The sequence below is a fragment of the Artemia franciscana genome, chromosome 3 (genome assembly GCF_032884065.1).
Source record: "Artemia franciscana chromosome 3, ASM3288406v1, whole genome shotgun sequence".
NCBI classification, from domain to species: Eukaryota; Metazoa; Arthropoda; class Branchiopoda; order Anostraca; family Artemiidae; genus Artemia; species Artemia franciscana.
The window spans coordinates 4,084,912-4,111,780 of record NC_088865.1 but is presented as its reverse complement, the minus strand read 5'-3'; the positions used below and the strand labels follow the sequence as shown (position 1 = coordinate 4,111,780).

Below are 26,869 nucleotides of genomic sequence, written 5' to 3'. Positions count from 1 at the left end.
ACGATCATCAAACTGAAAACCGTTTTGACCTTTCCATAACACCACCCCAACATGTGAAAAAAAATTATCATGAAGCTTAAAAATAGTTCTTCGTCTGATGAATTTGGTTTTTCTACTCGAACAGTAAAGCAGGTAGCTACTGATGTTGCCCCATTACTTGCACACATATATAATTTGTCATTTGTACAGGGAGTTGTTCCCGCTTTATTGAAGAAAGCCAATGTTATGGCACTACATAAAGGCTGAATTACTAGTGATCCTTCAGATTATAGAGGTATATCACTTTTATCAGTGTTTAGTAAAATTTTGGAAAATATAGCGAACCATCAGCTCCATAATTATTTAATTGGTAAAAATATTGTTCATCCTTCCCAGTTTGGTTTCATTGAAGGTAAATCAACGGAGTTGGCGATTCATCAACTTCTGCTTGAGATAAATGATGCAATTGACAGTGACAGTATGCGTGGTTTCTTGATGTCGCCAAGGCCTTTAACACAGACGACCATCGTCTGTTGTTAATGAAACTCCAAAAATACGGTTTTGCTTCAAAATCTTTAAATTTTTCTTAAACTTATCTTACGGGTAGAAAACTTTAATGTCATGATAGAATTAATGGTATCCGTTCGGAAAGTTTTTTGACAAGTTGTGGACCGACTTTATCCCTTCTATTTATAAATGATTTGCCCGAAGCATTACCATTTAGTAAAATTGTAATGTTTGCAGATAATGTTGTTATTTTTGCATCCCATGGTGATTTATCCATACTTTTTCATAATCTTAATAACACACTTTTATTTGCAGGGATTGGTATGCCAGAAATTTACATTCGTTAAATGAGAAGAAATGTCAATATATGCTGTTTTCTCGATCTGGTTCTCAGAAAACAGAACAGTTTTCTCTTTATCTAAATAATAGGGTACTAAAACGTGTTGATCAATATAAATATCTCGGAATTATTTTGGATGAAAATCTGTCTTTCCGGTGAACATGTGAAAACAGTGTCTCTAAAAATTTCGCGAAATATCGGCATTCTTTCTCGCTTACGCCATTTGTTCCCAAGGGATATTTTAAAGACAATATATTTTTCTTTTGTTAATTCATATTTTCTTTATTGTGTTTCTGTTTGGGCATCAACTTTTCCTCCAACGTTTAAACCTCTTCGAACTCTACAAAATAAAGCCCTTAGATTAATTTTTAATGTTAATAATAGATCCTCAGTTAGCTATCTTTATGGATCTTCTGGTTTCTTCTCTGTTCATCAACATCATTTGATTACCATTTCTAATATTTGCCACAATTATGTCTTTGGACAACTTTCACTAAATTTCCCAAGATTATTCCCGACAAATTCATAATTCCACAATTACCCAACATCTCATAGTTCTGATTTCTCTTTTGAAATTAGGCAAATGGTGCGAGCGGCATTTAGTTTGCGAAAGTTTACTGGTCCGAAAGTTTAGTTTCCGAAAGGTCCAAAAATTTGAATGTTGAAGAATGTTGAAGTTCCACCGAAAGGTCCGAAAATTTAGTTTACTGGTCCGAAAGTTTGAAATTTAATCCCAATAGATTACAATCATTAAAATTGTAATGATAGAAAAAAATTTCTGAAGTTATTAAGAAATTATGTTGCTTTTCTCCCATAATATTTTCCGCTGTGAGTGTTGAAGTTTGATTTCCGTAAGAAGTGCACATTAGTTTAAGCCAAAGTAATAACAGTTTTTTCTTTTGTTTTTTTTTTTGGTAATATACCACTCGTTTAAGTATGCCATTAAGCATTTGCGCTGTTGTTTATATGGTTTAATTCTTGTTGTAAATAAATATCTATCTATCTATCTATCTATCTCTCATAGCTTGGTCGAAGGACTCCTTTGTGAAATAAAGGTACCTATTTTCGTTTGTTTTCAATCCCTTCTGGGGAAAATTTTTTGACTCTTTTTAACAACCCATTGTCCTATATCCCTTGTAAAAGCTGACAAGTGATTGTTTAATAACGTGTTAAAGCTACAATTTTCTGCACTTGGGACTATATATTAAAGAGTAACGTCTTTAATGGATTACACATTTATTGTGAAATGAAAAAAAAAGTTAAATAAAAAATATGTTTCTAAAAACAATATAGAAATAGTGCATAAAAAGTTCCGACAAAGCTGAAAAGAGGGTCCTTTAACTTATCTAGGTAGTTTTGTGCCTGCTTTTGCTAGTAGGAATCAGCATTATACGCTTTTTTTGTAAAAATGTATTGTAATCTAGTTAGAATCTGCATTGAATGATACGGAGGGTCTCTGCCTGAAAAATTCGGGTCCTATTTAAATGTTAAATGAAGCATGTTGGATGCATAGATTTATTAATTCTGAAATGAATTTTAACAGATTTTAAAAGAGTATTTTGTGAAAAAATTTCTTTGTCTAAGCTTATTCAAGGTTGGAGAAATAAATAAAAAAAAAAAAAAAATGTAAATTCTTAGTGTTGAAACAGAATGCAAGTGTTTTTGCAAAAAGTGGCACAACTCTGTAGAGGAGAGAGCTGAACATTTTTACTATTTTTTAGGTCCATGATGCTTGTATTCTACGCTGGATTGATCAGAAAAAAAAAGTTAGCCAGGAAAAAGTTGTTGAGTGCTCCCAATGCAAAGCCCCATACAGTGTCATCTATACTTATGACCGTAAGCCTTTTTTTGTTAATACTCATTTGCTATTGCAGATTTTTACCTCTGTAAAAATACCTCTGTAAATGACTTGATGATATCGACTAATAAAACTATTAATGCTGTTAGACAAAAGGTGTCAGTGTTTGTACTAGATAAATTAGGGTCTAAATTAGAAAATAAATGTATAGACACAAAGTCTTGGGGGGATGGATATGTCCTTCCTCTCTTGAGAAAGAATGGATCAAGCTGCAGATGAAAAATAGGCTATAGAAAGACTGAGCATAATATGCAACCGAAACTGCTAACAAGTATGAAATTTAGGGGAATTCAGGAAAGTTTTAATTAGAGGGAGTGCAATCTTATGTGACGATTTTCAAAATAGGTCAACGGGAAAAACTTCAGGGGAATTCTTCTTAATACTCCAGTCCGAAGTCAGTCTCGGAGGCAAAGTTTAAAAAAATTAAAGAAAAAAAAATTACAAAATAACTTCGGACAATAACAGTTACTATTTTACTAGCTATAATTCACAGAATTTGTGCCAAATATCAAAGGATTTTTAACAACAGCAAAATTTGCACTGAAGCAAATCTGCGTGAGGCATTTTAAGGTTTCTTCTCGTTGAAATAGTATGCAGGTGTCCATGGTGATTGTTATCAATTACAGGGTCATTTTTTATATATACAGAGTATCATTCGAGTGAATATGAAGAGAATCACTATTATCATTTTGGAAATGAGCAGAGAATCACCAGGGGAAATTCTGAATTTGTAAAATTTAGGAGAGGTGAATCATTTGGGTCATTTTTCAATATGTACAGAGAATCTTCAGGGTCACTCTGAATATGTAAAGAGAGTCAGTAGAGGGATTTTGAATATGTAAAAATTTAATTTCAATGGAGAAGAGAATCACTAGGGTCATTTTTACACACAAAGGCAGTCTAAGTAGTTTTTTTTCTATATACGATTTTTCTAACGAAAATCAAACTTTCTAGTTTCATTAGCACAAAATTTTGTTCCCTTACGTTAGAACATTAGACATCAACATTAAGTCATTAATCAAATTTTGAAAGTTTTCGCAAATTTTCATTGTAGTTTCATCAGTTATTTCTTAACAATTTGTTGATTGGGATGCAAAATATTACGCACAGATGAAAGATCTTTAGAGCAATGAAAATTTATTGTTTTAAGTGTAAATTCGTATAAAAAATCAGAAGAATCATTTTTTCACTCCCACAGAAAAAAAAACTCAATCAATGTTTTCCAAAGACTAAACCTGAAAGTTTCGTTCGAGATTTTGGCTGACACTTACGTTCTGTTATGTTGGAACGCTAAACATAAAAATGAAATCATCAAATCAAATTTTGAACTTCTGTAGATATTTTGGGCAGCCAATATTCATTGTTTTGAGGGAAAATTGGAAAAGGAATCACGGATTATTTTTGCACATACAAAGGTAAAAAGAAAACAATGGATGTTTTCCGAAAATTAAAACCAAAGGTTTAATGCTGAGTTTTGGCTAAAATTTATGATCTGTTGGAACACAAATTCCAACCACAAATTGGAATTTCGAAAGTTTTCATTACATTTCAATGTTACTTTATCAGTAATGTTTTTACATATTGTGGAATAAGACACAAATTATTACGCAAAGACGAAAGATCTCTAGTGCAATGAAAATTCAATATTTTTAACTGCAAAATGGGAAAGACAACCACTAGGGTCATTTTTCCACATACACAGAAGAAAAAAGGCCCAGTTGATGTTTTCTAAAAATTAAAACCGAAGACTTTGTGCGAGGATTCAGCTTAGGTTTGTGTTTAACTGCGTTGGAATGCTAAACGTCGAAATAAAATTGTTAAATTGAATTTTGAACTTTCTTGTGTTATTTTATTAACGATTTCGTTAGATATGGTGGATTGTAGGGCTATATCCAGGGTGGTTAGGGTGTTTGACCCCCCCCCCCCCTCAAAAAATGGTTGTCTGACTCGTAAAACTTAACAAAACGAGTGTAAACCAATTTTGATGCATTCTTGTACCCCTCCCCACCCCGGAAAAAAACTTTTTGTACCCCCCCCCCCCAAAAAAAAAAATAAATCTGGATACATCCTTGGTAGATTGTGACGGAAATTTTTACCCTATAAGGAAAAGCATATTGGGCGAGGAAAAAATATATTGGGTTGTTTTAAGTGTACTTTGGAAAGGTGAATCACTGGGTTGATTTTTGTATAGAGACAATGCTGAAATTTCCCTCATTTTCTAAGTTATTTTTTTCTTAGTTTATGTTTTTTTCTAATTTTTTTGTCAATCGTCATGTATAGACAGTGCGCTCATAGGACGTTTTTACCCACCAAAAAAAATATTATCATCTTGAGTTGCCTATGGTTCTCAAAAGTCATGCTATGTAACTGGTGCATATAGCTATAGCATGATGATAATCTTAATACTTGACAAGTGATTTTTATATATGTTTTCCAAGACAAATTCTGATAAAGAACGAATATTTTTTGGGAAGTCTTGGCTAAAATTTGGGTTCTATTTACATTTTTGGAGCAAGTATCTCAGAGATTTTTTCATAAAGTTAGACAAAATAAAGTCGTATGCTTCACTCAGGAAAAAAAGAAAAATTGATGTTCGTGAAACCTAAACATAAGCTATTTAGTAATTCATATCAAATACAGAATTCATTGTTATATCTTTATTTATTGAAAGGTTTTAACATTAGTTATTATTTCAAGTATATTTCTCAGAAATGTATCTGCTCAGAAGTATGGAAAAATTAATAATATTAATTTTTTCATTTTTAGCGACTTATTTGCGACATCTCAGTTGTATGGAGGACAAGATCTTCCTACTGTCCCTCTGGTTTTACTCAATCATCATGATCTTATTGACCTACATTCTTGTTCCATTCGCAATGGCTGCTTCTTTCTATTGTCTTGCGTTGTCATATGGAGCTATCTCAGTTCTACAGGTGTGTTCTAAACATGTACAGTATTCTATAAATCAAGGTTGTATCTAAGGATGGGATTCAGGGTTTGAACCCCTCCCCCTCCGTGTTTTTGTCTGACTCATAAAACCGGAACAAAAATGCATACAAACAAATTTTTGTTGGGTTTTTATTTTTTGGAACCCCAATGAAACCCCTCTAGGAAAAATGCCTCCCCCTCGAAGAAAAACCCTCAATACATCTTCGCTGTAAATAAACTATTCCTGGTCTGTTCAACTTCAGGTCTCATATTATTTTAGATATTAAATTTTTTGCTTTACATAGGTCCGTTTAGAACGGGGCTATTACGGAAAAAATCTCTAATGTTTTTTTTACTCGGGGGGGGGGGGGTTTAGGTATTTGTGACTTATCGTGACGTATTTATTCTAGAGCTTTCTCTTTTATCTATTGTCTTTAAATGTTATTTTGAAGCACTTTTGTGGGCTAATTCTCTATCTTTATTTATTTCTTTTTGTCTGTAGCCAAAATTGACATTATGCACGCCTTCTTTTTTTACTTTCTCTTTCAACTGCAAGTCTGGCTTCTCGTTTCTTCCTGAAAGGAATGAAAACTTCCTTATATTGCAATGACGTCAGTTTGAATATTGCTTCATATGTAGATTTTCTTTATTACTTTTTTTTTGTCAAGATTTTTCTATTTTTTTTAGATTTTTTCCAATTATAATTTTTTTTTTTTTTTTTTTTTTTTTTTTTAGTTTTTTTAGTTTTTAGTTTTTATAATAGATTGCAAATAGTGTAACAGACAAACAAACAGTATAATTTAATAGAAATTGACAGCGATAAATGTTAATACAGATTGTATTATTGAATACTTGGATAATGTAGAGTGGTAGAGAAAATGGAAGTTACTTGAACTCACATCCTTCTAATTCGAAAGAGAGCATTAAAGCCAATGTACTACAGTAACTTTTAATACAGATTGTATTATTGAATACTTGATTAAGATAGAGTGGTAGAGAAAATTAAGATAGAGTGGTAAGATAGAGTGGTAGAGAGAAACTTGGTATTAACTAAGTGACATATAGCAATCGCCAATTCTGTCGGTCTGTCGGTCCTGGTTTTGCTACTTTAGGCACTTCCAGGTAAGCTAGGACGATGAAATTTGGCAAGCGTATCAGGGACCGGACCAAATTAAATTAGAAATAGTCGTTTTCCCGATTTGACCGTCTGGGGGGAGTGGGGGGCCGGTTAATTCGCAAGAAAATCGAAAAAATGAAGTACTTTTAACTTATGAGTGGGTGGTTGGATCTTAATAAAATTTGAGGTTTGGAATGATATTGTGTTTCAGAGTTCTTATTTTAAATACCGACCGGATCTGATGACATTGGGGGGAGTTGGACGGGGGAAACCTAAAGTCCCGGTTTTGCTACTTTAGGCACTTTCAGGTAAGCTAGGACGATGAAATTTGGCAAGCGTATCAGGGACCGGACCAGATTAAATTAGAAATAGTTTTACCGATTTGACCATCTGGGGGGGGTGAATGGGGGGCCGGTTAATTAAAAAAAAAAAATAGAAAAAATGAAGTATTTTTAACTTATGAGCGGGTGATTGGATCTTAATGAAATTTGATGTTTGGAATGATATTGCGTCTCAGAACTCTTATTTTAAATCCCGACCGGATCTGATGCTATTGGGGGGAGTTAGAGTGGGGGGGACCTAAAATCTTGGAAAACACTTAGAGTGGAGGGATCGGGATGAAACTTGATGGGAAAAATAAGCGCAAGTCACAGATACATGATTGACATAATCGGAACTGATTCGCTCTCTTTGGGGTAGTTGGGGGGGGGAGTAATTCTTAAGAATTAGAAAAAATGAGGTATTTTCAACTTACGAACGGGTGATCGGATCTCAATGAAATTTGATGTTTAGAAGGATATCGTGTCTTAAAACTCTTATTTTAAATCCCGACCGGATCCAGTGTCATTTGGGGGGAGTTGGGGGGGCTGGAACTCTTGGAAAATGCTTAGAGTGGAGAGATCGGGATGAAACTTGGTGGGAAGAATAAACACAAGTCCTACATAAGTGATTGACATAATCGGACCGAATCTGCTCTCTTTGGGGGAGTTAGGAGGGATCTATTTCGGAAATTCAGAAAAATTAGAAAAAACGAGGTATTTTTAACTTATAAACGGGTGATTTCATCCTAATGAAATTTGACATTTAGAACGATATCGTGGCTCAGAGCTCATATTTTAAACCCGACCGGATCTGGTGACATTGGGGGTGAGTTGGGAGGGGCAAACCTAAAACTTGGAAAACACTTGAGTGGAGGGATCGGGAAGGTGAAAAAAAACACGAGTCCTAGATACATGATTGAAAAAACCAGAACGGATCCGCTCTCTTTGGGGTAGTTGGGGGGGGGGGGGTTAATTCAGAAAAATTAGAAAGAATGAGGTATTTTTAACTTACGAACGGGTGATTGGATCCCATGAAATTTGATATTTAGAAGGATATCGTGTCTCAAAGCTCTTATTTTAAATCCTGACAGGATTTGGTGACATTGGGGGAAGTTTGGGGTGGGGAAACCTAAAATGATGGAAAACGCTTAGATTGGAGGGATTGGGATGAAACTTGGCTGAACAAATAAGCAGAAGTCTTGCATACGTGATTTACACAATTGGAACGGATCCGCTCAATTGGGGGGGGGGGGGGGTAATTCTGAAAAATAAGCAAAAATGACGTATTTTCAACTTACGAAGGAGTGATCGGATCTTCATGAAACTTCATATTTAGAAGGACCTCGTAACTCAGATATCTTATTTTTAATCTCAACCGGATCAAGTGTAAATGGGGGGGGGCAGTTGGGGGGGGGACCGGAAATCTTAAAAAATACTTAAAGCGGTGAGATCAGGATGAAACTGGATGGGAAGAATAGAAACCTGTCTAAGATACGTGACTGACATAACTGGACCGGATCTGCTCTCTTTGGTGGAATTGGGGGGGGGGGTAAATTGAGGTATTTGTAGCTTACGAAAGGGTGGCCAGATCTTAATGAAATTTGATATTTAGAAGGATCTTGTGCTTTAAAGTTCTAATTTCAAATTCCGACCAGATCCTGTGACATTCGGGGGAGTTGGAGGGGGAAACAGGAATTCTTGGAAAACATGAAAATTGGGGTATTTTTATCTTACGAATAGATGATCGGATTGTAATGAAATTTGATTTTTAGAAGGAATTCATGTCTCAGAGCTCTTATTTCAAATCCCGACCAGATCTTTTGACATTGGGGGGAGTTGGAGGGGGAAATCTTGGAAAAACACTTGGAGTGGAGGAATCGGGATGAAGCTTGGTGGATAGAATAAACAAATGTCCTTGATACGTGATTGACAGAATCGTACTGGATTCGCTCTCTTTGGGGGAGTTGGGGGGAGGGGTTCATTGATTTGGCGAGTTCGGTACTTCTGGACGTGCTAGGGCGATGAAAATTGGTTGGCGTGTCAGGGAGCTGCACAATTTGACTTGATAAAGTTGTTTTCCCAGATTCGACCATCTGGGGTGCAAAAGGGAGAGGAAAAATTAGTAAAAATTAGGTATTTATAACTTACGAGTGGGTGATCGGATCTTAATGAACTTTGATATTTAGAAGGACTTTCTGACTCAGAGCTCATATTTTAAATCTTGACCGGCATTAACCCTCTTATTTTCCTTTTTAAATCAATCTATTGATTCATAGAATTTTGTTAGAGCTCATACCATATGATCTCTTGGCTCTTAGCTCTTCTCGCCTCGTCACAAGTGCCATATGAGCTCTTAGCTCTTGTTTTTTAGTTTTTTTTAAATGATTGCCATTGAGCTGTGGCTTTTCTTTATTTTCCTCTTTTATTTTTTCTATTTTTAGTTTCCTTTTTTTAGTTTTTTCATTTTAATTTTTTTTTCTAGTTTTTTTTTATTTTTTAGTTTTGTTTTTTTAATTTTTTTCTTTTTTAATTTTTTCTTTTTTAGTTAGTTTTTTAGTTTTTTCATTTTTTAAGTTTTTTTATTTTTTTAGTTTTTTTCTTCTGTTTTTAGTTTTCTTTTTCTTCTTTATTTTTTTCTCCTTTATTAGTTTTTCTTTTTTTAGTTCTTTTCCTTTTTAGTTTTTCATTTTTAGTTTTTTCTTTTTGCCACCGGTCCCCGCAGGCCCCAGCGTGGCACGCGGCAGGTTTCTATATATGGATTCTCATTGTCCTTGTGTTCTGGGTCCCGGCAACGCTATGTCATTTTTGGATCGAACTGATGACGTAAATTGGTTTAGTTTTCTGTTTTAAGCTTTTCGAATTGCTTGAATCTATTGTCAAAATATATAGAAATATCTGTGCAATCACCAGTTTTTTACATTTTAAGCAATTTAATAATAATTTCTTTTTGATGTTAATTAACACTTTGAAAAATTTTCTATGAGCAGTTAGCATTCTAAGCTTCAACAATTTCTACTAGACTTCAAAATTTTATTTTCTGTTTTAAGGTTCTCGAATTGCTTTAATCCATTGTCAAAATATATTGAAATATTTGTGCAATCACCAGCCTCAATTTTGTGAGCTCATGTAACGATAATAATGTGTAACGGTAAAGATAGTGTAACAGACGACAGTACATTTTTATATATATACCCCAAAACCCCAAAACCTAGTTGGTGGGGGCGCCTCGTGCCCCCCCAAGCCCCCCCGCGCGCGTAAGTCGTTACGCGCCACCCCAACACCTAGCTGGTGGGGCGCTTCGCGCCCCCCCAAGCCCCCCCCCCCGCGCGCGTAAGTCGTTACGCGCCATATTAGTTACGCGCCATTGTAGTTGTGTCCCTGTGTCCCACCTGTGAATATAGATAGATTTATATATGTGTTTCAAACTACGTAAAAATTGCGAATATACAACATTTTTGGCTTTCCCACTACTGGGAGCTTTCCGTTTCCAATTGCCAGCAATTGATCTGAAAATGTTTGACGAGAGTCATCGTTTTGCAATCGGACACGCATATTTGTAGTTAATTTTAATATTTTTACGTGTGCCCATAAATTAGAATTTTTCAGGCAAGCATTCATTTCGTCTGCAGGAGTTAAACTACGTAAAAATTGCGAATATACAACATTCTTGGCTCTCCCATTGTCTGTGCATATACAAAGCCGTATGTACTAATAATGACGTCATATGCAAACGCTCTTTTTACAAACAAACAAACATGCATACACACAACTCGTTTTTATATAGATAGATAGATAGATAGATACAATACAAATTAACTGCGTAAAACTTGCGAATATACAACATTCTTTGCTGTCCAATTGTCGCAGCATATAAATAGATTGTCAGGTTTACCGACCCTCGAACATGCAATGTACAATTGTCCATGGGAAAAACAATCAGTATTAAGATCTAAACCACATTTTTCTAATGATTGACCTTGAGCTTTGTTAATGGTGATTGCAAATGCTAATCGAATTGGGAATTGCAATTTTTTAAATTGAAAAGGCAGATCCGTTGGAATCATGGGAATGCGAGGAATAAGAACAGCCTCACCCTCAAAAGGTCCAGTCAAGATTGTGGCCTCTATTAGGTTTTCCATTGTTTTTTTTTACGGCAAGTCGCGTGCCATTGCAAAGCTTTGGTGGGTTGATATTTCTTAAAAGTATTATTGGTAAGCCTATTTTTAGTTGTAGCACGTGTGGTGGAAACCCTGAAAGATCTATGGAATTTAAAAATTCAGATGGATAATTAACCGCTTCATTTGGTTCCAAAACTGTGTTGACTGACTTGTAAAGGACTGCTTGGTCTCGAATCTTGGTCAAAACAATATTGTTGATTTCGTGGACGTCTATATTTTTGGGTGCGAGAATCGCTCTTTCACTTAGCCATTTATTATTTTTATAATTTTTTAGAATATTCGGAAATACTTTTTCAATCAATTCATTTTCGAACGTCACTAAATTACAGAAATCAGCAGGTAGTCGTATACGTCCTGAAATTGAGTCTATCGTATCATAAATGTCTTTTTGTTCCGACGTTAACTTGGAAATGTTATTTTGTACATACGACAATAGATCACTCGTACTGTAACTTTGTTCACGATCCAATTCTACACATGTCGAAACAGCAGCGATACGGTTAGGTGAAGGCATTCCCAAATCCTGAAGAGGTTTGTTTGCCATACGTACGCACAAATCTTCTATAATAACTAAAGTGAAGTTATAAATTCCTGATGTAAATTTGATTGCCTTTACGGAGTTACAGTTTTCAACGTTTATTTGTGCATTAAATGTTTTTGATAATAATGGGGAATATGGAACAACCCACTGGTTATCTACTTTGATGGTGGTACCGTTGCCATTGTAGGTTCTTCAGTCATTTTACAATTAGATATTTCTCTTTCAATGGTCTTCTTACAATTAAAAATTTTTCTTTGAACGATATTCTTAAATACCTGTGTCCTGGTCGTCATTTATATTCCCTGTGTCCCGGTCGTCATTTGTGTCCCGGTATCCCAGTCTGTAATTTCTCTTTGAGTGTCCCGGTCGTTATTTATAATCCCTCTGTCCTGGTCGTCATTTGTGTCCTGGTCTGTAATTTCTCTTTGAGTGTTTTTTCTTTTTAGTATTTTTTAGTCTTTTACATTTTTTCTTTTTTCAGTTTTCGTTTTCTTCTTTATTTTTCAGCTTCACTATGAAATACATATCGCCGAACCTTTGTTTTTTTTAACTAAAATCTGGTAGGCATTGATGACCTTATCCAAGTCAAAATCCCAAACCCAATCATCATCGCTATCATTTTCAGTTTTGATATGTTTTGACTCTCACTGTCCAGGTGGATCTTCATCTAACTGCGCGGTTTTGCGTTCTTTAGCCTCAAGCCTGTTTCCTTGCTGTTCTTTTGATTCCTCGGCACGCTTTCTTTTCTGACTTTCTCTATCAGCAGCAAGTTTTTTTGCATAGACTCTTTGCGCTTCTTCATCGGCTTTTGCCATTGTAAGTTCATCAGTCATTTTAAACTTAAACATTAATAGATTTCTACGTGAACATATATGTCTTAAATATCTTTAATGACGTCACCGTCATAGCAAAAATGACGACAACTAACTTCATGACGTCAGTCGACACAGAAACATGACGTCACCTGATCCACAGACAGACAGACAGACAACTTATTTATATATATACTAGCTGTTGGGGTGGCGCTTCGCGCCACCCCAACACCTAGTTGGTGGGGGCGCTTCGCGCCCCCCCCCAAGCCCCCCCGCGCGCGTAAGTCGTTACGCGCCATAATATAGATAGATATATATATATATATATATATATATATATGGTTTTAACTACGTAAAACTTGCGAATATACAACATTCTTTGCTGTCCCATTGTCTTTGCATATAAATAGATTGTCAGGTTTACCGACTCTTGAACATGCAACATATAATGGTCCATGGGAAAACAATCTGTATTCAGATCTATACCTCATGATTCTAATGATTGCCCTTGAGCTTTGTTGATGGTGATTGCTAATCGACCATTCCCTGTCCCGGTGTCCCGGTCGTCATTTATATCCCCCTGTTTCCCCCGGTGTCCCCGTTGTAGTTGTGTCCCTGTGTCCCGGTCGTCATTTATATTCCCTGTGTCCCGGTCGTCATTTGTATCCCGGTGTCCCGGTCTGTATATACATTCGTTTTTTAGTTTTGTTTTTCTCCTTTATTTTTTTCCTTTTTTTTTCTTTTTTAGCTTATTTAGATTTTTAGATTTTTTAGTTTTTTTATTAGTTTTTAGTTTTTTTTTCTTTTTAGTTTTTTTGTCCCGGTCGTCATTTATATCCCCCTGTTTCCCCCAGTGTCCCCGTTGTAGTTGTGTCCCTGTGTCCCGGTCGTCATTTATATTCCCTGTGTCCCGGTCGTCATTTGTATCCCGGTGTACCGGTCTGTATATACATTCGTTTTTTAGTTTTGTTTTTCTCCTTTATTTTTTTCCTTTTTTTTCTTTTTTAGTTTATTTAGATTTTTTAGTTTTTTTATTAGTTTTTTTTTCTTTTTAGTTTTTTTGTAGTTTTTACCTTCTTTTTAGTTTTGTTAGTTTTTTTTTTTTACTTATGTCCTGGTCGTCATTTATACTCCCTGTGTCCCGGTGCTTTGTTGATTGCTAATCGAACATTCCTTTTGTCCTGGTCGCTTTCTCTTTGAGTGTCGTCATTTATTTTTTTCTTTTTTAGTTCTTTTAGTTTTTACCTTTTTTAGTTTTTTTAGTTTTTTAGATGAAAATTTTTTTTTGTTTTTTCCTTTTTTTTCTTTTTAGTTTTTTATTGGTTTTTACCTTTATTTTAGCTTATTTTTCAGTTTTTTCCTTTTTTTTATTTTTTTTTTATTTTTTATTTTTTTTAGTTTTTTACCTTTTTTTAGTTTTTTAGTTTTTTTAGTTTTTTTAGTTTTTTTAGTTTTTTAGCTTTTTTACTTTTTTTATTAGTTTTTAGTTTTTTTGTAGTTTTTGCCTTTTTTTAGTTTTTTCAGTTTTTTTTTTTTAGTTTTTTATTGGTTTTTACCTTTATTTTAGCTTATTTTTCAGTTTTTTCCTTTTTTTTAGTTTTTTTTTAGTTTTTAGTTTTTTTAGTTTTTTACCTTTTTTTAGTTTTTTTAGTTTTTTTAGTTTTTTAGCTTTTTTATTTTTTTTATTAGTTTTTAGTTTTTTTTGTAGTTTTTGCCTTTTTTTTAGTTTTTTAGCTTTTTTATTAGTTTTTAGTTTTTTTTGTAGTTTTTGCCTTTTTTTAGTTTTTTTAGTTTTTTAGCTTTTTTATTTTTTTTTATTAGTTTTTAGTTTTTTTTGTAGTTTTTGCCTTTTTTTAGTTTTTTCAGTTTTGACGTCACCTGATCCAGTTTTTTCAGGTGACGTCACCTGATCCACGATCCACAGATCCACAGACAACTTATTTTTATATATATACTAGCTGTTGGGGTGGCGCTTCGCGCCACCCCAACACCTAGTTGGTGGGGGCGCTTCGCCCCCCCCAAGCCCCCCCGCGCGCGTAAGTCGTTACGCGCCATTGTAGTTGTGTCCCTATGTCCCACCTGTGAATATAGATATATATATATATATATATATATATATATATATATATATATATATATATGTGTGTGTATATATATATATATATATATATATATATATATATATATATATATATATATATATATATATATATATATATATATATATATATATATATATATATGTTTTTAACTACGTAAAACTTGCGAATATACAACATTCTTTGCTGTCCCATTGTCTGTGCATATAAATAGATTGTCAGGTTTACCGACTGTTGAACATGCAACATATAATGGTCCATGGGAAAACAATCCGTATTCAGATCTATACCTCATGATTCTAATGATTGCCCTTGAGCTTTGTTGATGGTGATTGCTAATCGACCATTCCCTGAGTCGCCATCGTCATTTCAACATCGTCATGCAACAATTATATGTTGCATGTTCAAGAGTCGGTAAACCTGACTCTTGAACATGCAACATATAATTGTCCATGGGAAAAACAATCCATATTCAAATCTATACTTCATGATTCTAATGATTGCCCTTGAGCTTTGTTGATGGTGATTGCTAATTGAACATTCCCTGTGTCCCGGTCGTCATTTATATTCCCAGTATCCCGGTCGTCATTTGTGTCCCAGTGTTCCAGTCTGTAATTTCTCTTTGAGCGTCCCGTTTCTTTGTTTGATGGTGAGCTTTGTTGCCCCTTGAGCTTTGTTGATGGTGATTGCTAATCGAACATTACCTGTGGCCTATTACCTTTTTTAGTTTTCTTTTTCTCCTTTATTTTTCAGTTTTTTTCCTTTTTTTAGTTTTTTTTTCTTTTTTAGTTCTTTTAGTTTTTATCTTTTTTATTTTTTTTTTATTTTTATTAATTTTATTAGTTTTCTTTTTCTCTTCTATTTTTCAGTTTTTTCCTTTTTTTTTTAAGTTTTTTTTAGTTTTTAGTTTAGGTTTTTTTTTTAGTTTTTAGTTTTTTAGTTTTTATAGTTTTTTTTAGTTTTTTAGCTTTTTTTTTATTAGTTTTTATTTTTTTTTGTAGTTTTTGCCTTTTTTTAGTTTTTTCAGTTTTTTTTTAGTTTTTAGTTTTTTACTTTTTTTAGCCTAACCAGGATTTGAACCTGGGACCTTCATTCTCCGTTCTGACACCCTCTCTCATCGAGTGACTACTCCAGAATGTTCATTTTGGTGTTTTAAATGGTATATTATTAACCAAATTAATGTGTTTTACAATATACTAAGCATCGTCAAAGCAAAAATGACGGCAACTAATTTCATGACGTCAGCCGAAACATGACGTCACCTGATCCACATATCCACAGACAGACAGACAACTTATTTTTATATATATAGATAGATAGTTTGTTTTTTTTTACTTATGTCCTGGTCGTCATTTATACTCCCTGTGTCCCGGTGCTTTGTTGATTGCTAATCGAACATTCCTTTTGTCCTGGTCGCTTTCTCTTTGAGTGTCGTCATTTATTTTTTTCTTTTTTAGTTCTTTTAGTTTTTACCTTTTTTAGTTTTTTTTAGTTTTTTAGATGAAAATTTTTTTTAGTTTTTTCCTTTTTTTCTTTTTAGTTTTTTATTGGTTTTTACCTTTATTTTAGCTTATTTTTCAGTTTTTTCCTTTTTTTTAGTTTTTTTTTATTTTTTATTTTTTTTAGTTTTTTACCTTTTTTTAGTTTTTTAAGTTTTTTTAGTTTTTTAGCTTTTTTACTTTTTTTATTAGTTTTTAGTTTTTTTTGTAGTTTTTGCCTTTTTTTAGTTTTTTCAGTTTTTTTTTAGTTTTTTATTGGTTTTTACCTTTATTTTAGCTTATTTTTCAGTTTTTTCCTTTTTTTAGCTTTTTTTAGTTTTTAGTTTTTTTAGTTTTTTACCTTTTTTTAGTTTTTTTAGTTTTTTTAGTTTTTTAGCTTTTTTATTTTTTTTTTTGTTTTTTGTTTTTTTTTTATTTTTTTTCTTTTTTTTTAGTTTTTATAGTTTTTTAGCTTTTTTATTAGTTTTTAGTTTTTTTTGTAGTTTTTGCCTTTTTTAGTTTTTTTAGTTTTTTAGCTTTTTTATTTTTTTTATTATTTTTTAGTTTTTTTTGTAGTTTTTGCCTTTTTTTAGTTTTTTCAGTTTTGACGTCACCTGATCCAGTTTTTTTCAGGTGACGTCACCTGATCCATCCACAGATCCACACACAGACAACTTATTTTTATATATATAGATATAATCTGGCGTAACGGACAGACAACTTATTTTTATATATATATATATATATATATATATATATATATATATATATATATATATATATATATATATATATATATATATATATATATATATATATATATATATATATATATATATATATATATATATATATATATATATATATATATATATATATATATATATATATGTTTTTAACTCCGTAAAACTTGCGAATGTACAACGCTCTTCACTGTCCCATTGTCTTTGCATATAAATAGATTGTCAGGTTTACCGACTCTTGAACATGCAACATATAATTGTCCATGGGAAAAACAATCCGTATTCAGATCTATATATCTCATTATTCTAATGATTGCCCTTGAGCTTTGTTGATGATGATTGCTAATCGAACATTCCCTGTGTCCTGGTCGTCATTTGCATATCTTCCCTGTGCCCCCCGGCGTCCCCGTTGTGGTTGTGTCCCGGTCGTCATTCATTTTCCACGTGTCCCAGTCGTGATTTGTGTCCCAGTGTCCCAGTCTGTAATTTCTCTTTGAGCGTCCCGGTCGTCATTTATATTCCCTCTGTCCCGGTTCCCGGTTGTCATTCGTGTTCTGGTGTCCCGGTCTGTAATGTATCTTTGAGTGTCCCGGTCGTCATTTATAGGTGAATCACTGGGTTGATTTTTGTATAGAGACAATGCTGAAATTTCCCTCATTTTCTAAGTTATTTTTTTCTTAGTTTATGTTTTTTCTAATTTTTTTGTCAATCGTCATGTATAGACAGTGTGCTCATAGGACGTTTTTACCCACCAAAAAAAATATTATCATCTTGAGTTGCCTATGGTTCTCAAAAATCATGCTATGTAACTGGTGCATATAGCTATAGCATGATGATAATCTTAATACTTGACAAGTGATTTTTATATATGTTTTCCAAGACAAATTCTGATAAAGAACGAATATTTTTGGGAAGTCTTGGCTAAAATTTGGGTTCTATTTACATTTTTGGAGCAAGTATCTCAGAGATTTTTTCATAAAGTTAGACAAAATAAAGTCGTATGCTTCACTCAGGAAAAAAAGAAAAATTGATGTTCGTGAAACCTAAACATAAGCTATTTAGTAATTCATATCAAATACAGAATTCATTGTTATATCTTTATTTATTGAAAGGTTTTAACATTAGTTATTATTTCAAGTATATTTCTCAAAAATGTATCTGCTCAGAAGTATGGAAAAATTAATAATATTAATTTTTTCATTTTTAGCGACTTATTTGCGACATCTCAGTTGTATGGAGGACAAGATCTTCCTACTGTCCCTCTGGTTTTTACTCAATCATCATGATCTTATTGACCTACATTCTTGTTCCATTCGCAATGGCTGCTTCTTTCTATTGTCTTGCGTTGTCATATGGAGCTATCTCAGTTCTACAGGTGTGTTCTAAACATGTACAGTATTCTATAAATCAAGGTTGTATCTAAGGATGGGATTCAGGGTTTGAACCCCTCCCCCTCCGTGTTTTTGTCTGACTCATAAAACCGGAACAAAAATGCATACAAACAAATTTTTGTTGGGTTTTTATTTTTTGGAACCCCAATGAAACCCCTCTAGGAAAAATGCCTCCCCCTCGAAGAAAAACCCTCAATACATCTTCGCTGTAAATAAACTATTCCTGGTCTGTTCAACTTCAGGTCTCATATTATTTTAGATATTAAATTTTTTGCTTTACATAGGTCCGTTTAGAACGGGGCTATTACGGAAAAAATCTCTAATGTTTTTTTTACTCGGGGGGGGGGGGGGGTTAGGTATTTGTGACTTATCGTGATGTATTTATTCTAGAGCTTTCTCTTTTATCTATTGTCTTTAAATGTTATTTTGAAGCACTTTTGTGGGCTAATTCTCTATCTTTATTTATTTCTTTTTGTCTGTAGCCAAAATTGACATTATGCACGCCTTCTTTTTTTACTTTCTCTTTCAACTGCAAGTCTGGCTTCTCGTTTCTTCCTGAAAGGAATGAAAACTTCCTTATATTGCAATGACGTCAGTTTGAATATTGCTTCATATGTAGATTTTCTTTATTACTTTTTTTTTTGTCAAGATTTTTCTATTTTTTTTAGATTTTTTCCAATTATAATTTTTTTTTTTTTTTTTTTTTTTTTTAGTTTTTTTAGTTTTTAGTTTTTATAATAGATTGCAAATAGTGTAACAGACAAACAAACAGTATAATTTAATAGAAATTGACAGCGATAAATGTTAATACAGATTGTATTATTGAATACTTGGATAATGTAGAGTGGTAGAGAAAATGGAAGTTACTTGAACTCACATCCTTCGAATTCGAAAGAGAGCATTAAAGCCAATGTACTACAGTAACTTTTAATACAGATTGTATTATTGAATACTTGATTAAGATAGAGTGGTAGAGAAAATTAAGATAGAGTGGTAAGATAGAGTGGTAGAGAGAAACTTGGTATTAACTAAGTGACATATAGCAATCGCCAATTCTGTCGGTCTGTCGGTCCCGGTTTTGCTACTTTAGGCACTTCCAGGTAAGCTAGGACGATGAAATTTGGCAAGCGTATCAGGGACCGGACCAAATTAAATTAGAAATAGTCGTTTTCCCGATTTGACCATCTGGGGGGAGTGGGGGGCCGGTTAATTCGCAAGAAAATCGAAAAAATGAAGTACTTTTAACTTATGAGTGGGTGGTTGGATCTTAATAAAATTTGAGGTTTGGAATGATATTGTGTTTCAGAGTTCTTATTTTAAATACCGACCGGATCTGATGACATTGGGGGGAGTTGGACGGGGGAAACCTAAAGTCCCGGTTTTGCTACTTTAGGCACTTTCAGGTAAGCTAGGACGATGAAATTTGGCAAGCGTATCAGGGACCGGACCAGATTAAATTAGAAATAGTTTTACCGATTTGACCATCTGGGGGGGGGGGGTGAATGGGGGGCCGGTTAATTAAAAAAAAAATAGAAAAAATGAAGTATTTTTTAACTTATGAGCGGGTGATTGGATCTTAATGAAATTTGATGTTTGGAATGATATTGCGTCTCAGAACTCTTATTTTAAATCCCGACCGGATCTGATGCTATTGGGGGGAGTTAGAGTGGGGGGGACCTAAAATCTTGGAAAACACTTAGAGTGGAGGGATCGGGATGAAACTTGATGGGAAAAATAAGCGCAAGTCACAGATACATGATTGACATAATCGGAACTGATTCGCTCTCTTTGGGGTAGTTGGGGGGGGGGAGTAATTCTTCAGAATTAGAAAAAATGAGGTATTTTCAACTTACGAACGGGTGATCGGATCTCAATGAAATTTGATGTTTAGAAGGATATCGTGTCTTAAAACTCTTATTTTAAATCCCGACCGGATCCAGTGTCATTTGGGGGGAGTTGGGGGGGCTGGAACTCTTGGAAAATGCTTAGAGTGGAGAGATCGGGATGAAACTTGGTGGGAAGAATAAACACAAGTCCTACATAAGTGATTGACATAATCGGACCGAATCTGCTCTCTTTGGGGGAGTTAGGAGGGATCTATTTCGGAAATTCAGAAAAATTAGAAAAAACGAGGTATTTTTAACTTATAAACGGGTGATTTCATCCTAATGAAATTTGACATTTAGAACGATATCGTGGCTCAGAGCTCATATTTTAAACCCGACCGGATCTGGTGACATTGGGGGTGAGTTGGGAGGGGCAAACCTAAAACTTGGAAAACACTTGAGTGGAGGGATCGGGAAGGTGAAAAAAAAACACGAGTCCTAGATACATGATTGAAAAAACCAGAACGGATCCGCTCTCTTTGGGGTAGTTGGGGGGGGGGGGGGGTTAATTCAGAAAAATTAGAAAGAATGAGGTATTTTTAACTTACGAACGGGTGATTGGATCTCCATGAAATTTGATATTTAGAAGGATATCGTGTCTCAAAGCTCTTATTTTAAATCCTGACAGGATTTGGTGACATTGGGGGAAGTTTGGGGTGGGGAAACCTAAAATGATGGAAAACGCTTAGATTGGAGGGATTGGGATGAAACTTGGCTGAACAAATAAGCAGAAGTCTTGCATACGTGATTTACACAATTGGAACGGATCCGCTCAATTGGGGGGGGGGGGTGGGTAATTCTGAAAAATAAGCAAAAATGACGTATTTTCAACTTACGAAGGAGTGATCGGATCTTCATGAAACTTCATATTTAGAAGGACCTCGTAACTCAGATATCTTATTTTTAATCTCAACCGGATCAAGTGTAAATGGGGCGGGGGCAGTTGGGGGGGGGACCGGAAATCTTAAAAAATACTTAAAGCGGTGAGATCAGGATGAAACTGGATGGGAAGAATAGAAACCTGTCTAAGATACGTGGACTGACATAACTGGACCGGATCTGCTCTCTTTGGTGGAATTGGGGGGGGGGGGTAAATTGAGGTATTTGTAGCTTACGAAAGGGTGGCCAGATCTTAATGAAATTTGATATTTAGAAGGATCTTGTGCTTTAAAGTTCTAATTTCAAATTCCGACCAGATCCTGTGACATTCGGGGGAGTTGGAGGGGGGAAACAGGAATTCTTGGAAAACATGAAAATTGGGGTATTTTTATCTTACGAATAGATGATCGGATTGTAATGAAATTTGATTTTTAGAAGGAATTCATGTCTCAGAGCTCTTATTTCAAATCCCGACCAGATCTTTTGACATTGGGGGGAGTTGGAGGGGGAAATCTTGGAAAAACACTTGGAGTGGAGGAATCGGGATGAAGCTTGGTGGATAGAATAAACAAATGTCCTTGATACGTGATTGACAGAATCGTACTGGATTCGCTCTCTTTGGGGGGAGTTGGGGGGAGGGGTTCATTGATTTGGCGAGTTCGGTACTTCTGGACGTGCTAGGGCGATGAAAATTGGTTGGCGTGTCAGGGAGCTGCACAATTTGACTTGATAAAGTTGTTTTCCCAGATTCGACCATCTGGGGTGCAAAAGGGAGAGGAAAAATTAGTAAAAATTAGGTATTTATAACTTACGAGTGGGTGATCGGATCTTAATGAACTTTGATATTTAGAAGGACTTTCTGACTCAGAGCTCATATTTTAAATCTTGACCGGCATTAACCCTCTTATTTTCCTTTTTAAATCAATCTATTGATTCATAGAATTTTGTTAGAGCTCATACCATATGATCTCTTGGCTCTTAGCTCTTCTCGCCTCGTCACAAGTGCCATATGAGCTCTTAGCTCTTGTTTTTTAGTTTTTTTTAAATGATTGCCATTGAGCTGTGGCTTTTCTTTATTTTCCTCTTTTATTTTTTCTATTTTTAGTTTCCTTTTTTTAGTTTTTTCATTTTAATTTTTTTTTCTAGTTTTTTTTTTTATTTTTTAGTTTTGTTTCTTTAATTTTTTTTCTTTTTTAATTTTTTCTTTTTTAGTTTGTTTTTTAGTTTTTTCATTTTTTAAGTTTTTTATTTTTTTAGTTTTTTTCTTCTGTTTTTAGTTTTCTTTTTCTTCTTTATTTTTTTTCTCCTTTATTAGTTTTTCTTTTTTTAGTTCTTTTCCTTTTTAGTTTTTCATTTTTAGTTTTTTCTTTTTGCCACCGGTCCCCGCAGGCCCCAGCGTGGCACGCGGCAGGTTTCTATATATGGATTCTCATTGTCCTTGTGTTCTGGGTCCCGGCAACGCTATGTCATTTTTGGATCGAACTGATGACGTAAATTGGTTTAGTTTTCTGTTTTAAGCTTTTCGAATTGCTTGAATCTATTGTCAAAATATATAGAAATATCTGTGCAATCACCAGTTTTTTACATTTTAAGCAATTTAATAATAATTTCTTTTTGATGTTAATTAACACTTTGAAAAATTTTCTATGAGCAGTTAGCATTCTAAGCTTCAACAATTTCTACTAAACTTCAAAATTTTATTTTCTGTTTTAAGGTTCTCGAATTGCTTTAATCCATTGTCAAAATATATTGAAATATTTGTGCAATCACCAGCCTCAATTTTGTGAGCTCATGTAACGATAATAATGTGTAACGGTAAAGATAGTGTAACAGACGACAGTACATTTTTATATATATACCCCAAAACCCCAAAACCTAGTTGGTGGGGGCGCCTCGTGCCCCCCCAAGCCACATCACCCCCCCCCCCCCCACCCCCCCGCGCGCGTAAGTCGTTACGCGCCATATTAGTTACGCGCCATTGTAGTTGTGTCCCTGTGTCCCACCTGTGAATATAGATAGATTTATATATGTGTTTCAAACTACGTAAAAATTGCGAATATACAACATTTTTGGCTTTCCCACTACTGGGAGCTTTCCGTTTCCAATTGCCAGCAATTGATCTGAAAATGTTTGACGAGAGTCATCGTTTTGCAATCGGACACGCATATTTGTAGTTAATTTTAATATTTTTACGTGTGCCCATAAATTAGAATTTTTCAGGCAAGCATTCATTTCGTCTGCAGGAGTTTAAACTACGTAAAAATTGCGAATATACAACATTCTTGGCTTTCCCATTGTCTGTGCATATACAAAGCCGTATGTACTAATAATGACGTCATATGCAAACGCTCTTTTTACAAACAAACAAACATGCATACACACAACTCGTTTTTATATAGATAGATAGATAGATAGATACAATACAAATTAACTGCGTAAAACTTGCGAATATACAACATTCTTTGCTGTCCAATTGTCGCAGCATATAAATAGATTGTCAGGTTTACCGACCCTCGAACATGCAATGTACAATTGTCCATGGGAAAAACAATCAGTATTAAGATCTAAACCACATTTTTCTAATGATTGACCTTGAGCTTTGTTAATGGTGATTGCAAATGCTAATCGAATTGGGAATTGCAATTTTTTAAATTGAAAAGGCAGATCCGTTGGAATCATGGGAATGCGAGGAATAAGAACAGCCTCACCCTCAAAAGGTCCAGTCAAGATTGTGGCCTCTATTAGGTTTTCCATTGTTTTTTTTTACGGCAAGTCGCGTGCCATTGCAAAGCTTTGGTGGGTTGATATTTCTTAAAAGTATTATTGGTAAGCCTATTTTTAGCTGTAGCACGTGTGGTGGAAACCCTGAAAGATCTATGGAATTTAAAAATTCAGATGAATAATTAACCGCTTCATTTGGTTCCAAAACTGTGTTGACTGACTTGTAAAGGACTGCTTGGTCTCGAATCTTGGTCAAAACAATATTGTTGATTTCGTGGACGTCTATATTTTTGGGTGCGAGAATCGCTCTTTCACTTAGCCATTTATTATTTTTATAATTTTTTAGAATATTCGGAAATACTTTTTCAATCAATTCATTTTCGAACGTCACTAAATTACAGAAATCAGCAGGTAGTCGTATACGTCCTGAAATTGAGTCTATCGTATCATAAATGTCTTTTTGTTCCGACGTTAACTTGGAAATGTTATTTTGTACATACGACAATAGATCACTCGTACTGTAACTTTGTTCACGATCCAATTCTACACATGTCGAAACAGCAGCGATACGGTTAGGTGAAGGCATTCCCAAATCCTGAAGAGGTTTGTTTGCCATACGTACGCACAAATCTTCTATAATAACTAAAGTGAAGTTATAAATTCCTGATGTAAATTTGATTGCCTTTACGGAGTTACAGTATTCAACGTTTATGTGTGCATTAAATGTTTTTGATAATAATGGGGAATATGGAACAACCCACTGGTTATCTACTTTGATGGTGGTACCGTTGCCATTGTAGGTTCTTCAGTCATTTTACAATTAGAAATTTCTCTTTCAATGGTCTTCTTACAATTAAAAATTTTTCTTTGAACGATATTCTTAAATACCTGTGTCCTGGTCGTCATTTATATTCCCTGTGTCCCGGTCGTCATTTGTGTCCCGGTATCCCAGTCTGTAATTTCTCTTTGAGTGTCCCGGTCGTTATTTATATTCCCTCTGTCCTGGTCGTCATTTGTGTCCTGGTCTGTAATTTCTCTTTGAGTGTTTTTTCTTTTTAGTATTTTTTAGTCTTTTACATTTTTTCTTTTTTCAGTTTTCGTTTTCTTCTTTATTTTTCAGCTTCACTATGAAATACATATCGCCGAACCTTTGTTTTTTTTAACTAAAATCTGGTAGGCATTGATGACCTTATCCAAGTCAAAATCCCAAACCCAATCATCATCGCTATCATTTTCAGTTTTGATATGTTTTGACTCTCACTGTCCAGGTGGATCTTCATCTAACTGCGCAGTTTTGCGTTCTTTAGCCTCAAGCCTGTTTCCTTGCTGTTCTTTTGATTCCTCGGCACGCTTTCTTTTCTGACTTTCTCTATCAGCAGCAAGTTTTTTGGCATAGACTCTTTGCGCTTCTTCATCGGCTTTTGCCATTGTAAGTTCATCAGTCATTTTAAACTTAAACATTAATAGATTTCTACGTGAACATATATGTCTTAAATATCTTTAATGACGTCACCGTCATAGCAAAAATGACGACAACTAACTTCATGACGTCAGTCGACACAGAAACATGACGTCACCTGATCCACAGACAGACAGACAGACAACTTATTTATATATATATATATATATATATATATATATATATATATATATATATATATATATATATATATATATATATATATATATATATATATATTTATATATATTTATATATATATATATATATATATATATATATATATATATATATATATATATATATATATATATATATTTATATATATTTATATCTATATATATAAAAATAAGTTGTCTGTCCGTTACGCCAGATTATATCTTCTATATATATAAAAGAAAACAAACTAGAATGTAAAAACTGGAAATTGCATAAATATTTCGAAATATTTTGACTATAGATTAAAGTAATTCGAAAAAGAAAAATGGTAAAAAACTAAAAAAAAACTAAGAGAAAAAACTAAAAAAAAAAAAAAAATTCAAAAAATTAAAAAAAGAAAAAACCTAAAAAGAAAAAACGTAAAAAAATAAAAAAGCTAAAAAACTAAAAAAAAACTAAAAAACCTAAAAAACTAAAAAACTGGGAATTGCACAAATATTTCAACATATTTTGACAATAGATTAAAGTAATTCGAAAACCTTAAAACAGATACCCCAAATTTTTGAGGTTTAATATAAACTGTTGGAGCTTTAGCATGCTTGGCACGTAAAGATTTTTCCAAGTGTCAATGTTAGAATGAACATTGACAAATTGAAAAAAACAAATCAATAAAAAGAAGAAACTAAAAAAAAAGAAAAAACTAAAAAAGAAAAAAAAACTAAAGAAGAAACTGTATCTATATATATAAAAATCTATATATATAAAAATAAGTTGTCTGTCTTTTATGTCTGTTACACTATGTCTGTTACGCCAGATTATATCTTATCTATATATAAAAATAAATTGTATGTATTTTGTATTGAGGGCTTGCATATGACGTCTGAAAAATAAAGAAGAAAAAGAAAACTGAAAAAAGAAAAATGGTAAAAAACTAAAAAAAACTAAAAAGAAAAGACTAAAAAAAAACTAAAAAAGAAAAAACTGAAAGAAGAAAAAATGTAAAAAAAAAATAAAAAGGTAAAAAACTAAAAAGAAAAAAAAACTAAAAAAAGCTAAACAACTAAAAAAAGAAAAAACTAAAAAAAAACTGGGAATTGCACAAATATTTCAATATATTTTGACAAAAGATTGAGGTAATTCGAAAACCTTAAAACAGATACCCAAAGTTTTGAGGTTTATTATAAATTGTTGGAGCTTTAGCTTGCTTGGCACGTAAAGATTTTTCCAAGTGTCAATGTTAGAATGAACATTGACAAATTGAAGAAAACAAATCAATAAAAAGAAGAAACTTAAAAAAGAAAAACTAAAAAAGAAAAAAACTAAGAAAAGAAAAAACTAAAAAGAAAAAAAAACTGAAATGAAACTGTACCTATATCTATCTATATATATAAAAATAAGTTGTCTGTCTGTCTGTGGATCAGGTGACGTCATGTTTCTGTGTCGACTGACGTCATGAAATTAGTTGTCGTAATTT

The 26,869-nt window shown here is 33.6% G+C and overlaps 1 protein-coding gene across 5 annotated transcripts in view; it reads left to right on the top strand.

Moving 5' to 3' along the window:
* The window catches only part of LOC136024775 (E3 ubiquitin-protein ligase MARCHF5-like), an 87,749-nt gene that overhangs the window by 19,124 nt on the left and 41,756 nt on the right, over positions 1 to 26,869 (top strand). For all 5 annotated transcript variants that reach the window (XR_010616907.1, XM_065700229.1, XM_065700230.1 and 2 more), the window contains exon 3: positions 2,548 to 2,662. Coding sequence is in view for 4 of the 5 variants with exons in the window: in XM_065700229.1 (XP_065556301.1) it covers positions 2,548 to 2,662 (115 nt within the window). In the remaining variant the exon portion in view is untranslated. The remainder of the gene's footprint in view (positions 1 to 2,547; positions 2,663 to 26,869) is intronic.